Source organism: Hyla sarda, unplaced genomic scaffold (genome assembly GCF_029499605.1).
Source record: "Hyla sarda isolate aHylSar1 unplaced genomic scaffold, aHylSar1.hap1 scaffold_214, whole genome shotgun sequence".
Classification (NCBI taxonomy): domain Eukaryota; kingdom Metazoa; phylum Chordata; class Amphibia; order Anura; family Hylidae; genus Hyla; species Hyla sarda.
The window spans coordinates 192,558-207,971 of record NW_026608806.1 but is presented as its reverse complement, the minus strand read 5'-3'; the positions used below and the strand labels follow the sequence as shown (position 1 = coordinate 207,971).

General features: G+C 48.9%; 1 protein-coding gene across 4 annotated transcripts in view; it reads right to left on the bottom strand.

The window, feature by feature from the left end:
• Positions 1 to 9,200: 9,200 nt before the first annotated feature.
• DCHS1 (dachsous cadherin-related 1) overlaps positions 9,201 to 15,414 on the bottom strand; it is a 114,640-nt gene continuing 108,426 nt past the window's right edge. For all 4 annotated transcript variants that reach the window (XM_056552940.1, XM_056552942.1, XM_056552941.1 and 1 more), the window contains exon 21: positions 9,201 to 14,836. In XM_056552940.1, the coding sequence (XP_056408915.1) occupies positions 12,231 to 14,836 (2,606 nt within the window). In that variant the 3' untranslated portion in view covers positions 9,201 to 12,230. The remainder of the gene's footprint in view (positions 14,837 to 15,414) is intronic.

The window sequence follows — 15,414 nt, the reverse complement described above, 5'->3', positions numbered from 1 at the left end:
GTTCCTTTTGGACTTTTGGCCCCAATAAGGGGTCGGGGCAGGCGCTCTCGCAGGACAAGAAGGCCCCCTCGTTCCAGGCGCGCCGTCTTGGAAGTCGGACACCAACCGTTCCGGCCGTTTTGCGGCCAAATCGGGCAACCGCTAATCCACTTCCGCATGAAGTGATGCCCCCACCCGCAGATTTTTCTCAGGTGGGAGGTCGTCTCTTATTTTTTCGAGAAGTCTGGACCACACACATTCAGGACTTTTGGGTCAGGGACGTGGTGTCCAACGGGTACCGGATCGTTTTTTTTTCGGTCCCGGGCTCCCCGGTCTCCTTCTCTGGCGAAGCAGTTTCAAAAGGCCCTTCGGTCCCTGCTTCTCCAGGGAGTTATTGTCCCCGTTCCTCCAAGGGAATGTTTTTGGAGTTTCTATTCCAATCTTTTTGTGGTCCCCAAGAAGGGCGGTTCGGTGCGGCCAATCCTGGACCTCAAGCGTCTCAACCGTCATCTTCTCAACCGCCACTTCCGAATGGAATCCCTCCGTTCGGTAGTGGCATCCATGGAACAAGGGGAATTTCTTTCTTCGGTGGACATCAAAGATGCCTACCTCCATGTTCCAATATTTCCCGGCCATCAACTGCACCTCCCTTTTGCGGTTCCGGAGGGGCGTTTTCAATTCGTAGCCCTTCCCTTTGGTCTGGCCACTGCTCCTCGGGTCTTTACCAAGATCCTTGCGCCAGTGATAGCCCTGTTGCGGTCGAGAGGAGTCTCAGTGATCCCTTACCTAGATGACCTTCTCATCAAGGCTCCCACCAGAGTCCAGACCCTGGATAATGTGGATCTCACCCTCCAGACTCTGGATCGCTTTGGGTGGATGGTCAACAGGGACAAGTCTGTCCTTTCTCCCACTCAGTCTCTGATCTTCCTGGGACTTCAATTCAATATGGCCTCTGCCCGGATTTGCCTTCCGCCGGACAAATATCTGACTCTCCGGTCAGGAGTCCGCTCCCTTCGAGCCCAGGTCCCAGTTTCCCTCCGTGTTTGCATGGAAGTCTTGGGTCGGATGGTAGCGGCCATGGAGGCCGTACCCTTTGCCCAGTTTCATTACCGTCCCCTTCAACTGGCGATTCTCTCTCGATGGGACAGATCTCCTCTGTCTCCCGATCAAAAGATTGCTCTACCTCGTCGGATCCGTCAGTCTCTGCTCTGGTGTCTCCGCTCCCCCCTTCTTCTTCAGGGACGATCATTTCTTCCCCTCCACTGGCACGTAGTGACAACAGATGCCAGTCTGTGGGGCTGGGGCGGTGTGTTCAGGGACTGGACAGTTCAAGGCCTCTGGTCTCCCCGGGAAGCCCTTCTTCTGATAAACATCTTGGAACTGAGGGCCATTCGTCTTCGTCTTCTTCATTGGGAGTTCCTGCTTCAGTCCCGCCCTGTCCGCGTCCAGTCGGACAATGCCATGGCGTGCATAAATTGGCAAGGCGGCACTCGCAGCTCGGCAGCCATGGCCGAGGTGACAAAGATTCTCATCTGGGCGGAAAACAAGGTTCCGGCCATTTCGGCGATTCACATTCCGGGTGTGCTCAACTGGGAAGCGGACTTTCTCAGCTGGTCCTCAGCCGACCCCGGCGAGTGGTCCCTGCATCCAGAGGTCTTCGCGCAGATCTGCGACCTCTGGCATTCCAGACGTGGCGTTTGTGGCGAAGTTCAGGGACCCCCTGGCGCTAGCTGTGGACGCCCTAGTGATTCCTTGGACGGGGTTTGCTCTGCCCTATCTGTTTCCTCCCCTTCCGCTCCTTCCCTGAGGAAGCTCAAGGCGGAGGAAGTTACCGCCATTCTGATAGCTCCAGATTGGCCCCGAAGGTCGTGGTACGCCGACGTGTTCAGGCTCCTGGACGACACTCCACTACGCCTTCCACTTCGTTCAGACCTACTGTCTCAGGGTCCTCTTTGCCACCCAAATTTACAGTCGCTGCATTTGACAGCGTGGCGGTTAAGACCGCGGTTTTGAGAGCCCGCGGTTTCTCTTCCCCAGTCATTCGTACCATGCTCAGGGCTCGTAAGCCCTCCTCGGCGAAAATTTACCACCGTACTTGGCGGTCTTATTTTCGTTGGTGCGAAGCTCAGGTTTTGTCTCCTTTTTACTTTTTCTGTTTCCCGTCTTCTTTCTTTCTTGAAGTCGGGTTTGGAACTGGGTTTGTCTCTCAGTTCCCTTAAGGGTAAAGTTTCGGCTCTTTCTGTTCTTTTCCAGCGTCCTCTGGCATCTAATTCTCATGTCCGGACCTTCCTTCAAGCAGTGGCGCATGCTGCCCCTCATTATTGGTCACCTTCTCCCCCTTGGGACTTGAATCTGGTCTTGGGGGTCCTCCAAGGTGAACCTTTTGAACCCCTTAGGGAGGTGTCCCTGCACCTCCTTTCTTGGAAAGTGGCGTTTCTTGTTGCTATCACTTCCATCCGGAGAGTGTCTGAATTGGCAGCTCTCCTGCCGTCCTCCGTTTCTGGTGCTTCATCAGGCCAGATTCTTCCTTTTTGCCTTCCGTCCTTTTGTCCCGCTCCTTCTCATCCTAAGGAGCATTTACTCCACAAACTGGATGTGGTTCGGGCTGTTAGGTCTTACCTCTCTGTCACTTCTTCGTTAGGTCTGAGTGATTCCTTTTTCTTCCTTACCGAAGGTTGTCGCAAGGGACAACCTGCTTCCAAGGCCAACATTTCTTGGTGGATCAGGTCTGCCATTTCGGAAGCCTATCGCTGTAGGGGGAAGGTTCCTCCCTTCAGGGTTGTGGTTCATTCTACCCGTTCTGTTGGGGCATCCTGGGCTCTCCAGAACTAGGCCTCGGCCTCGCAGATTTGCAAGGCGGCTACTTGGTCATCTTTGCACACTTTCTCGAGGTTTTACCGGGTTCATACCTTCGAATCGGCTGATGCTAGTCTGGGCCGTAAAGTGCTGCAGGCGGCAGTGGAACAGCCGTCTGCCTAACTGATTATCTGCCTACCCAAGGGACATCTTTGGTACGTCCTACGGTCTGTGTCCCCCAATGGAGCCGATAGAGAAATGGAGATTTTTTAACACTTACTGTAAAATCTCTTTCTCGGAGGATCCATTGGGGGACACAGCTCCCACCCTTTTGGGTTTCTCTTTGATTCTCTGTCCGAGGGTGTGTTCAGTTATATTTTTTTCTTCTGGTTCTCGGACAGTTCAGGTTTTTTTCTTTGACCTGTCGGTCCTCTCCTATTGCTCTGGTACTAAAACTGATTAGCTCAGGGCCTGGAGGCGGTATATCCTGCTGGGAGGAGCCGACTTTTTTTGTTACCATAGTGTCATACCTCCTAGAGACAGCAGCATACACCCACGGTCTGTGTCCCCCAATGGATCCTCGAGAAATATTTTACGGTAAGTGTTAAAAAATCTCCTTATTCTGCATATATTTGTATTTATCTCTTTAGTGACCTTTATCATATCTTTCCAGCCTCGGGAAGTTATTAAGCCACGAACGCACTTTATTTCTCACTGCCAACCTCACTATCACCTCCAGGGATGCTATAAACATATCATATACAATATAAGTCCCATCCAGCGCTTTTTGTTTTTTATTTTATGATGCTGCCCCCACCATGATCACTGTAGGGATGGTATTGGGCAGGTGATGGGCAGTACCTGGTTTCTTCCAGACATGATGCTGCCCCCACCATGATCACTGTAGGGATGGTATTGGGCAAGTGATGGGCAGTGCCTGGTTTCCTCCAGACATGATGCTGCCCCCACCATGATCACTGTAGGGATGGTATTGGGCAGGTGATGGGCAGTACCTGGTTTCCCCCAGACATGATGTTGCCCCCACCATGATCACTGTAGGGATGGTATTGGGCAGGTGATGGGCAGTACCTGGTTTCCTCCAGATATGATGCTGCCCCCACCATGATCACTGTAGAGATGGTATTGGGCAGGTGATGGGCAGTGCCTGGTTTCCTCCAGACATGATGTTGCCCCCACCATGATCACTGTAGGGATGGTGTTGGGAAGGTGATGGGCAGTACCTGGTTTCCTCCAGACATGGCGCTGCCCCCACCATCATCACTGTAGAGATGGTATTGGGCAGGTGATGGGCAGTACCTGGTTTCCCCCAGACATGTTGCCCCCACCATGATCACTGTAGACATGGTATTGGGCAGGGGATGGGCAGTACCTGGTTTCCTCCAGATATGATGCTGCCCCACCATGATCACTGTAGGGATGGTTTTGGCCAGGTGATGGACAGTGCCTGGTTTCCTCCAGACATGATGCTGCCCCCACCATGATCACTGTAGGGATGTATTGGTCAGGTGATGGGCAGTGCCTGGTTTCCCCCAGACATGATGCTGCCCCCACCATCATCACTGTAGGGATGGTATTGGGCAGGTGATGGGCAGTACCTGGTTTCCTCCAGACATGATGCTGCCCCCATCATGATCACTGTAGAGATGGTATTGGGCAGGGGATGGGCAGTACCTGGTTTCCTGCAGATATGATGCTGCCCCCACCATGATCACTGTAGGGATGGTTTTGGGCAGGTGATGGACAGTGCCTGGTTTCCTCCAGACATGATGCTGCCCCCACCATGATCACTGTAGGGATGGTTTTGGGCAGGTGATGGGCAGTACCTGGTTTCCTCTATACATGATGCTGCCCCCACCATGATCACTGTAGGGATGTATTGGTCAGGTGATGGGCAGTGCCTGGTTTCCCCCAGACATGATGCTGCCCCCACCATGATCACTATAGGGATGGTATTGGGCAGGTGATGGGCAGTGCCTGGTTTCCTCCAGACATGATGCTGCCCCACCATGATCACTGTAGGGATGGTATTGGGTAGGTGATGGGCAGTGCCTGGTTTCCTCCAGACATGATGCTGCCCCCACCATGATCACTGTAGGGATGGTATTGGGCAGGTAATGGGCAGTGCCTGGTTTCCCCCAGATATGATGCTGCCCCCACCATGATCACTGTAGGGATGGTATTGGGCAGGTGATGGGCAGTGCCTGGTTTCCCCCATATATGATGCTGCCCCCACCATGATCACTGTAGGGATGGTATTGGGCAGTGCCTGGTTTCCACCAGACATGATGCTGCCCCCACCATGATCACTGTAGGGATGGTATTGGGCAGGTGATGGGCAGTGCCTGGTTTCCACCAGACATGATGCTACCCCTCTATATCTAGTCCTGCTATCCCTTACCCCTAAAGCTAGTCTTCTTGGTTGTTAAGACATCACTCTCCTTAGACAGACTGCTTTCAGGGAAAGCACTACACTGCTCAAAAAACTAAAGGTAACATTTAAACAACACAATGTAACTCCAAGTCACTGACACTTCTGTGAAATCCCACTGTCCACTCATTTCACATGTTGTTATGCAAATGGAACAGACAACAGGTGGAAATTATAGGCAATTAGCAAGACACCCCAATAAAGGAATGGTTCTGCAGGTGGTGACCACAGACCACTTCTCAGTTCCTATACTTCCTGGCTGATGTTTTGGTCACTTTTGAATGCTGGCGGTGCTTTTACTCTAGTGGTAGCATGAGACGGGGTCTACAACCCACACAAGTGGCTCAGGAGACGTGGAGGAGGCCGTAGGAGGGCAACAACCCAGCAGCAGGACCACTACCTCCGCCTTTGTGCAAGGAGCAGCACTGCCAGAGCCCTGCAAAATGACCTCCAGCAGGCCACAAATGTGCATGTGTCCACTCAAACAGTCAGAAACAGACTCCATGAGGGTTATATGAGGGCCCGACGTCCACTGGTGGGTGTTGTGCTTACAGCCCAAAACCGTGCAGGACGTTTGGCATTTGCCAAAGAACACCAAGATTGGCAAATTCACCACTGGCGCCCTGTGCTCTTCTCATATGAAAGCAGGTTCACACTGAGCACATGTGACAGAGTCTGGAGACGCCGTGGAGAATGTTCTGCTGCCTGCAACATCCTCCAGCATGACCGGTTTGGGTCAGTAATGGTGTGGGGTGGCATTTCTTTGGGGGGCTGCACAGCCCTCCATGTTCTCGCCAGAGGTAGCCTGACTGCCATTAGGTACCGAGATGAGATCCTCAGACCCCTTGTGAGACCATATGCTGGTGCGGTTGGGTTCCTCCTAATACAAGACAATGCTAGACCTCATGTGGCTGGAGTGTGTCAGCAGTTCCTACAAGAGGAAGGCATTGATGCTATGGACTGGCCGCCCGTTCCCCTGAATCCGATTGAGCACATCTGGGACGTCTCGCTCCATCCACCACAGACTGTCCAGGAGTTGGCGGATGCTTTAGTCCAGGTCTGGGAGGACATCCCTCAGGAGACCATCCTCCACCTCATCAGGAGAATGCCCAGGCATGGTAGGGAGGTCATACGGGCACGTGGAGGCCACACACACACTACTGAGCCTCATTGGGACTTGTTTTAAGGACATTACATAAAGTTGGATCAGCCTGTAGTGGGGTTTTCCACTGTGATTTTGTGTGTGACTCTATATCTAGACCTCCAGGGGTTGATACATTTCATTTCCATTGATAATTTTTGGTGATTTTGTTGTCAGCGCATTCAACTATGTAAAGAGAAAAGGATTTCATACGACAAGTTCATTCAGATCTACGATGTGTTATCTTAGTGTTCTCTTATTTTTTGAGCAGTGTGTATTTATCAAAACCTATCCAGAGGAAAAGTTTCCCAGTTTCCCATAGCAACCAATCAGATTGCTTCTTTCATTTTGCAGAGGCCTTGTTAAAAATGAAAGAAGTGATCTGATTGGTTGTTATGGGCAACTGCACCACTCTTCCTCTACACAGGTTTTGATAAATCTCCCCCATTGTTCCTGTATTTTGGCCTCTTTACTATTTCACACTTTTAACTCTCTATAGTTTGTGGATATGCCTATTATTTTTGTTAAGGTAGCCATACACATATAGCTGTTGCTTCCCATCCTGTCAGCTGAGTATGAATATATTCTGAGCGGAGAGAAGGGGGATTGGGGGTCCTCTGGCAAAAAGTTATCTTCCCAAGAGATTCATGATGCCCCCATCCTTCTCACTGCTTACATAGTGTCAGGAGATTCGGGGGGCCTTCATACAGTTTCCCAGTACTTCCAAAGTTGTCATGTTCAGCCGATATCTGTGTAATGTGTATAGGGGCCTATAGCCGGAGTCTGTGAAGTTGCTGTACTTGGGCTCACTGGCATCTTTTGTCCTCTCCAAAGTGTCACTAGAGCCATTTCTTCAGGGTCCAGCCATCGTTCCACCAGTTTATAGATTGTTTAACCAGTTTGAACGGAAGTTTAGAGATCTATTCGAGATTAATACAATAATGAAGAGGACAGGAGTAACACTGGGTATAAACATTAGATTATTGTTGATCAAACATGGTGTTTCCTTTGGGACCAGTTGACCATCTACTGTATATAGAGGCCTCCCAGGTCATGGTCTGCACCAGAAACCATCTTAAATTTTGGTTCCTCTGAGATGTCTTGCGAACAGACCACCGCAGCCATTGTGATCAGACTACCGCAGCCATTGTGATCAGACCACCGCAGCCATTGTGATCAGACCACCGCAGCCATTGTGATCAGACCACCGCAGCCATTGTGATCAGACCACCGCAGCCATTGTGATCAGACCACCGCAGCCATTGTGATCAGACCATCTCAACCATTGTGATCAGAACACCGCAGCCATTGTGATCAGAACACCGCAGCCATTGTGATTAGACCACCGCAGCCATTGTGATCAGACCACCGCAGCCATTGTGATCAGATCACCGCAGCCATTGTGATCAGATCACCGTAGCCATTGTGATCAGATCACCGCAGCCATTGTGATCAGACCACCGCAGCCATGGTGATCAGACCACCGCAGCCATGGTGATCAGACCACCGCAGCCATGGTGATCAGACCACCGCAGCCATGGTGATCAGACCACCGCAGCCATTGTGATCAGACCACCGCAGCCATTGTGATCAGACCACCGCAGCCATTGTGATCAGACCACCGCAGCCATTGTGATCAGACAACCGCAGCCATTGTGATTAGACCACCGCAGCCATTGTGATCAGACCATCTCAACCATTATGATCAGACCACCGCAGCCATTGTGATCAGACCACCGCAGCCATGGTGATCAGACCACCGCAGCCATTGTGATCAGACCACCGCAGCCATTGTGATCAGACCATCTCAACCATTATGATCAGACCACCGCAGCCATTGTGATCAGACCACCACAGCCATGGTGATCAGACCACCACAGCCATTCAGCCATTCTTATCTAAGAGCCGAGGTATGTGCTCTCGAATCACCCAAGGTGCAAGAAAAAGTGCAAAACATGTTACACTAAAAAAACTGCACAAAGAATGCGGTCTATCGCAAGCCCTTCTCAGGCAGGAGAGAGGCCCCCAACAAACCTTACCCTTCGCCTCCGCACCAAAAGGTACCTGCGAGGCTCCAAGTTCAATGTCCCTTTTCGCCAAAGCTGGTAAGGGACCACAAATGCTCCCGGCATCCCTCTTGACATTTGCCAAGGTATCTGCCCGCAGAGCCGATAACGGTCGGTACCCTGCCCATGCAGGAGTACCCAGGGTTTTTGCAGAGAGGTGCGGAACCTGATGGCCCCACACACCTCCCCTAGACCACCAGGAGGGACACCCAGAAGAGCTACTGCATCCTAACAATCCTGTGGACACACAACACGTAAAAAGTGACACAGTGACAAAAAAGAAATAAATAAGTGAATGTGCACAGATATACTGCCCCGACATCAGTCCGGATCTATAAAAATGTCTCTGATCCTAGCCAGAAGGCCGGGAATCAAGAGGTGAGTGCCACAAGGTGAAGAGTTCATGGTGCCAGCCATTGTGATGAGACCACCACAGCTATGGTGAACAGACCACCGCAGCCGTTGTGATAACACCACCACAGCCATGGCGAACGGACCACCGCAGCCATTGTGATAAGACCATCACAGCCATGGTGAACAGACTACCGCAGCCATGGTGAACAGATCACTGCAGCCATTGTGATGAGACCACCTCAGCCATTGTGATGAGTCCACCACAGCTGTTGTGAACAGACCACCGCAGCCGTTGTGATGAAACCACCTCAGCCATTGTGAGCAGACCATCGCAGCCATTGAGAACAGACCACCACAGCCTTTGTGAACAGACCACCACAGCCTTTGTGAACAGACCACCACATCCAGACTCCACACTTGTCAATTCTCATTTATTTTTATTACAAAGAGATTTCCACATGTTTAAAAAGGAGTTTTGTATAAAAGTTGGCACTTGTGAACTGGTAACACCAAGGGAGGGGTTGGGTACATAGCAGTGTCCCTTGTGCCCAGTATCCACCCTGTAATACAATAATCCTCATACCCCCCCTCCCCCAATCACCCCAACATAGTCTTCTTAAATACAAAGTAAGTGAAGCGACACAGCTGGTTTTCTAGAGTATAATAAATAAGATTCTGAGATACACATAGACATGGCTGCTGGCTGTAACGCTGAGGGGCTGGAAATGTGCGAGGGTACAGACAATGCGTTTACGTGGAGCACCGACTAGTTTGAGAGAGGAGCTGAACTTACAGGAAAGGTCTTGGGCAGTAAGATCTATAAATGGCTGAACCTGAGGGTCTGAAATATGAACATTCAGTGAATAGGTAAAAGAACAAGGACTATGTGGTGCCCAGCTGGTCGTCCGAGATGGCACCTCTATCGTAGTCTTTGCACAACTTTTCCTAAAACTCTTTTCACCCAGATACACACATAATAGGGCACTGGGAGGATAATACTGATATGGCGGTAAAGTGACATTAAAATACATCATTGTGATTGAACACGTTGGAGAGGGTAATGCTGATATTATTACTAATGGTCGGGGCAGCGTGGGGGTAATACTGACGGTATAATAGTTACAGGTAGCTTATTATTCTCCTCATCTACTGATAAGCAGCGTCTTCATACAGGGGGGAATAGGGAGAGGTCTGCCACTATCCTGACAGAGAGATCAGTGCTCACTACAAGTGCTTTACGGGGGTATTTAGCGGTCTGTGGCTCTAGCAGGTTGTGGAGTACGGATTACATAGTGTAGAGGCCGCAAAATGGCACAGGCTCTGTGATATGAGAGAAGGGTCCCTCAACGTCACCTAAAGAGAAGTGGGGACTGGGCAATAGACTACAGAGAAGCAACAGGAGTGCAACACTGCATTGGGTCAAGACTGCAGAGAGTCCTAAAGACCAACACCGAATGACCGGAATGAAGTTCTCAGAGGCCGACACTGAACAGGACACACAGGACAATGGTCACTCGATATATGAGACAACTTCCTTCTGCGCCCCAACATCTCATACAAGGTGAATAGTACCGTACATGCAATGACGGGGACTCATACTGACTGCTTCCCCGGACGTTATAGACACAAACACAAAACACTACTGACTAATTCCTGGATGCACAAGGCTTATTGCTTAGTCTGAGAAGACCCATCCTGCCCACTGAAAATGCAGGGACAATGAAATCTTTGGCCCTCATTGATATGAATATTGTAGCTGGTTATTGGTTAATGCTCTGCAGCTTCTGACCAGATGACGGCCACCACAGGAACCACCATAACATTGCATAGTGAGACCAAAAAAACATTTCCATGACCACTGAACCCTCCCACATTGGTTCCCGGCTGTCTCCCTCTATTGTCCACCTCTTAAATATAAGTCTGTTTCAGCCTCCTATATGTTGTATGTCCATGGAGGGTGTTGGACGAGTGACAGAGTAAGGTCAGAGGTAAGACACCATGAGTGGACATAAGGCTTTGTGTGTAAACACCTCTGGGGGGGCACCACAAGGCCCCCACTATGCTCCAGAACTCACCTGATGCCTGTGGCCCTGTTCTTCTGTAACCACATTTTTAGGGGCTTAGCCCAGCCCCCGAACATCACAAAATGTTTAGCTCACATGTTAAACCATCTTTATCCAGATCAACTGTACCAATATGACCTTCAAACATTTCAGATAACTTTTACAACATTAGGGCTTCTTAGCCCTCGGAGTCTCCTGTCCATTACTGTAGACAGGAGATATTCTATACAGTTATCCTACAGGCCTGAATAAGCATAGAAGGGTATTATATCTGCAGAGAGCCTGTATCTAGATGTGTGGTCCATGATACGGTCCTGTCCTATGGGTATAGAGTATACTAGTCATTTCTAGTGGTCAGGCCATGCCAGGGTTGTAGTGTTCTACACATATAGTGTAATGTCATTGTGTTATGGTGATATCCAGTGGTTAAGTCGTGGACAGATTTAGTGTGCAGAATATTGTAGACTTTGGGGGCTTGACCATCAAAAAAAATTCTATAGAAATGTTTAGCTTGTTTGTTCGTAGGATTTGCCCATCTTTAGACTGTGTTCCTAACTGAGGAACCTTTTATGGTACTTTTTGTTGGTAAATGTGAACTGGTCATATATGGGAATGTGTATTCCTACAAATCTGTATTCTTAGATATAAAAGGACAACTCGGATAACTGTATACAATACCATCCAGTCCACCGTACACTTATATAGATAAACACCTCCTAAACACAATGCTCATTCTCTGCCCCATAAGCCTTTGTAGTGCACATATAGTGTTCTTTATACACATAATTTATAATAAATCCACCTTTTCACCAATTTCTCTCAGTTCCTCTCTTGCATTACACTTTACATGTAAGCAAACATTCCTTAGTCCATCTTCTTAGGTCACATATCTGGTCACGAGGCTCGGTCATGCTCACATGAACATGCTTATAGGTCTAGTCCAGGTAAGGAGCCTAGATAGGTCACAGCCCTTGCAGATTGTATGCAGCTGCTGGTGAGCAGGTCCTGCCTGATATGTAAAAAATGTTGAAAAACAAAAAGTAGCTGCCAGTCTAGGGCAGGACTGCATGTTGGTCTGCAGTCTAGCAGAGTGAAGCGTGGACATCACAAGTCTTTCTTCTGGAGTGTATTGTCACATGCTGCAGAGACATGGAGCTTCTTACCCCTGGTCAACAGAGGGAACCTTGAAGGAAGCATCATAGAAGGATTACCCATGATTTTGGCCTAAGATTGGTCTATCCTAACCCTTCTCATTCTATATTATTTAGCTTCATGGTTTTATGGTCTTTTAAACTTTTAGTCTCTTGCCACAAGAAATGTTCTCACCAATTCTGACTCTTATGTTTTCTGTGTGTCCATATCCTCCACGTTTTCTGATCTTATTAAATTCTTAGTTCCCCATCACCTGAAGGGTCGAGATTATGCTCTGTACTAAGGACAGAGGCCGATGGGCCCTGGGAGATACCAAATGGGGACACAACAGGAGAGCGTGCTGCTAGAGGAGACAACGATGGGGAGAAGCTAGGAGGTATAATAGAGGATGAAAGAGAAGCTTCGTGGGTTATAGGGGAACGGCGTAAGGATGAGAAGTTGGGGAAGGTTCTGCCCACCGCTGGCTTAGGAGGCACAGTTTTAGCACCAGGATGAGCAACAGATGTGATAAGAGGAGGTGGATCAATACGAGGTTGAGGAATTGCTTTTGGTTTTGGCTGGAAAGGTTTTCTTAATGCTGACTCATCTTTGAGTCGAGCAATCTCCATGAACACACTGGCCAATGGCTGGAACTGGGGACACCAATTCAGTAAATAATCCCAGTTGTAGCTGCCACGTAGTTCCTCATCGCTAGCAACAATAGCTGTCAAGGATCCTTCTACAGATGGTTTGCCATCTTCTGGGAAAGAATAGTCCTTTGGGTGTGACATATTTAACCCACATCCCACCCCCATAAAAGCTCCTCCTCCCCCGCTATCATCTCGATACAGTGTCGACTGACCAGAACCCTTTTTGTTTTTAAACCATTGGCCACTATCCATTGAGGGGTCGCAGGAGATATCCGACAGCTGATCGGCATCTTGTTGTATACCGGAATCTGGGCCCCGGGCAGATATGTGCTCTTGCATAGAAGATGTAATGCTTGCGACACGTGGATATTCATTAATCATACGGATCTCATCATCTTCTGCAGCTTCAGCTGACCCCCGTCCGCTGGAATGTGAGGGATCTATAGAGCCCCCTCGAGTATAAGATCCATCCACCGTGGAAGATTCCATAGAATAACCTGGGAGAGTTTGGTGATAGATTCGATCACCACTACCAAGTGTTGATTTATCGTGCCCCATTCTTTGTAGGGTACTACCTTGTAAATTGTCCAGTTGGGCATCAGCTTCATCACTTTTCTTATGCATACCCCGGGACCTGCAGACCACCAGAATAATTGCTACTGCAGCCAAAACTACAACTACTGCCAATGATGAAGCTACAGATACTATGAGCAGTAAATTCAGGTCTGGGGCCAAACCAAAAGATGTGTGTGTAATGTCCACAGTAAGCTGAGCCATGGCTACTCGTGAGGATGGCAGAGGACTGTGAGCATGAACCTCCATCATCATTTCCCTTGTCTCTCTTTTTGAGCGTCCAGAACGATGTCTCTGACTGTCTACTTTCAGATAGACTTGACCTGTGGTTTCATTGATTCCAAAGTAGGGTGATGGTTTAGAAAAAGAGTAAAGGACCACACCGTCAGCCCCTTCATCCTCATCTGTGGCCTGAACCCGCCCAATAGTCTGACCTTTACTAGCGCCTTCTGGAACCTCAAAATTAAAGTATGGAGCAACAAATACAGGATCATACTCGTCTTCACCCGTCACGAGAACTTGCACAGTGACCGTAGCGGAAAAGTTTCCAGCATCAGTTGCTTTTACGATCATATTGAAGGCTTTACTGCGCTCATAATCGAAGCTCTGCCGGGACAGTAGTTCTCCTGAAGTCCTGTTTACAGAAAATACATCTTTTCCATTAGGTAGTCCCAGTTCTGGTGCTGGAAGCTCTAGCACTGTATATAGCAAGTGACCAAACATGCCGGTGTCTAGGTCAATGGCGTGAATGATAGTAAGTAAAGTGTTTGCTGGTTGATTTTCCTTTATACTCGTGGTCAGAATCTGTACCGGAAAGTAAGGCTTGTTGTCATTGATGTCCCGGACTTCTACCTTAACTGGAGCAAGTGCAAAATTAACCAGGCCACTGTTGCCATCAAAGGCTAGGACAACTAAGGTGTGCACAGCCTGCCGTTCCCTGTCCAGCTGACGCACCAGCTTTATTGCGCCCGATGCCTCATTGATCTGGAAAAGTCGACTCTCGTCACCAGACGTGATTCTGTAATGCACCAAACCATTTTGTCCAGAGTCAGAATCTTGGGCCAATACACGTAGCACCTCAGAGCCAACGGGTGCAGCTTCACTTAGGAGTACGCTATAATCTGGACGTGGAAATACTGGTGGATTATCATTGACATCCAGTACAGTGATGAGGACGTGAACAGAATGGCTTCTCTGGGGAACGCCTCTATCAGACGCACCCAAAGTGAGGTTATAGGAGTGCATTGTCTCGAAATCCAGTGCGTCTGTCAATATGATTGAACCAATTTGCTGAAATTGTCCATTCCAGAATCGGAGGCTGCTCTGTACTTGGAACACATTACCAACGTTTCCGCTCAGAATAGTATAATCCAGGACTGAATTCTCTGGTGTCAAGTCTGCATCAGTGGCCTCTAAAATCAAAATGGTGCTACCTAGTGGCAAGTCCTCGGGTATGGCAGCCGTGTATTGTTGTTGTGGGAATGTGGGGACGTGGTCATTGACATCCGTGACTAGAATCTGTACTGTGACGAAAGAAGTGAGACTTGGAGATCCTTGATCTCGAGCTTCAACCAGCACATCCACCAGAGGTTGTGATGTGTCCAACTCTATCGGGTGCTTTGTGAAGAGGGTCCCTGGAAATAGAACAAAACAAAGAAAAGTTATTGACCAAAAAATAATCCTGAATACCTGAAAGTTAAGGTAAGTTAGTGATGAGGTAAATCTGTGAGCAGAGGCTCTGAATGGTACAGTCAAGTAATAAGTATCTACGCAATACTTAGAATCTTTGATTTATGGAAATGTTGTCACTCAGTATATAAAGAGGATAGAAGTGACCAAGAACAGACCGACGCAACAAATACACAATGAAATTCCCACATCTGATTCCTGCTATTCCCCCATTCCGCAGTCACTGCCCCCATCAGGCATTTCCTATTATTGTCTGACAACTGCTGGTGTATGTATTCACTCCTCCGTGGAGAGTGTTTCCTGTGTGGCTCGGGGATTTCCTGAAGCTGCACGCACGCCCCGTTTCCCATTCCTAAAAAGCATCTGGATAGGAATTACATTTGCGCTGTGACATTCAGGGACCCTCCATTTTTTTCTTAATCCTTTACTTGGTCAAGATATTGTTGATGGTGAGGGTTGTGGCCATACTAGGTCTACGTTTTGCTGAACTTTAACCTTTTGGACAGTAAGGCTTACATTTACC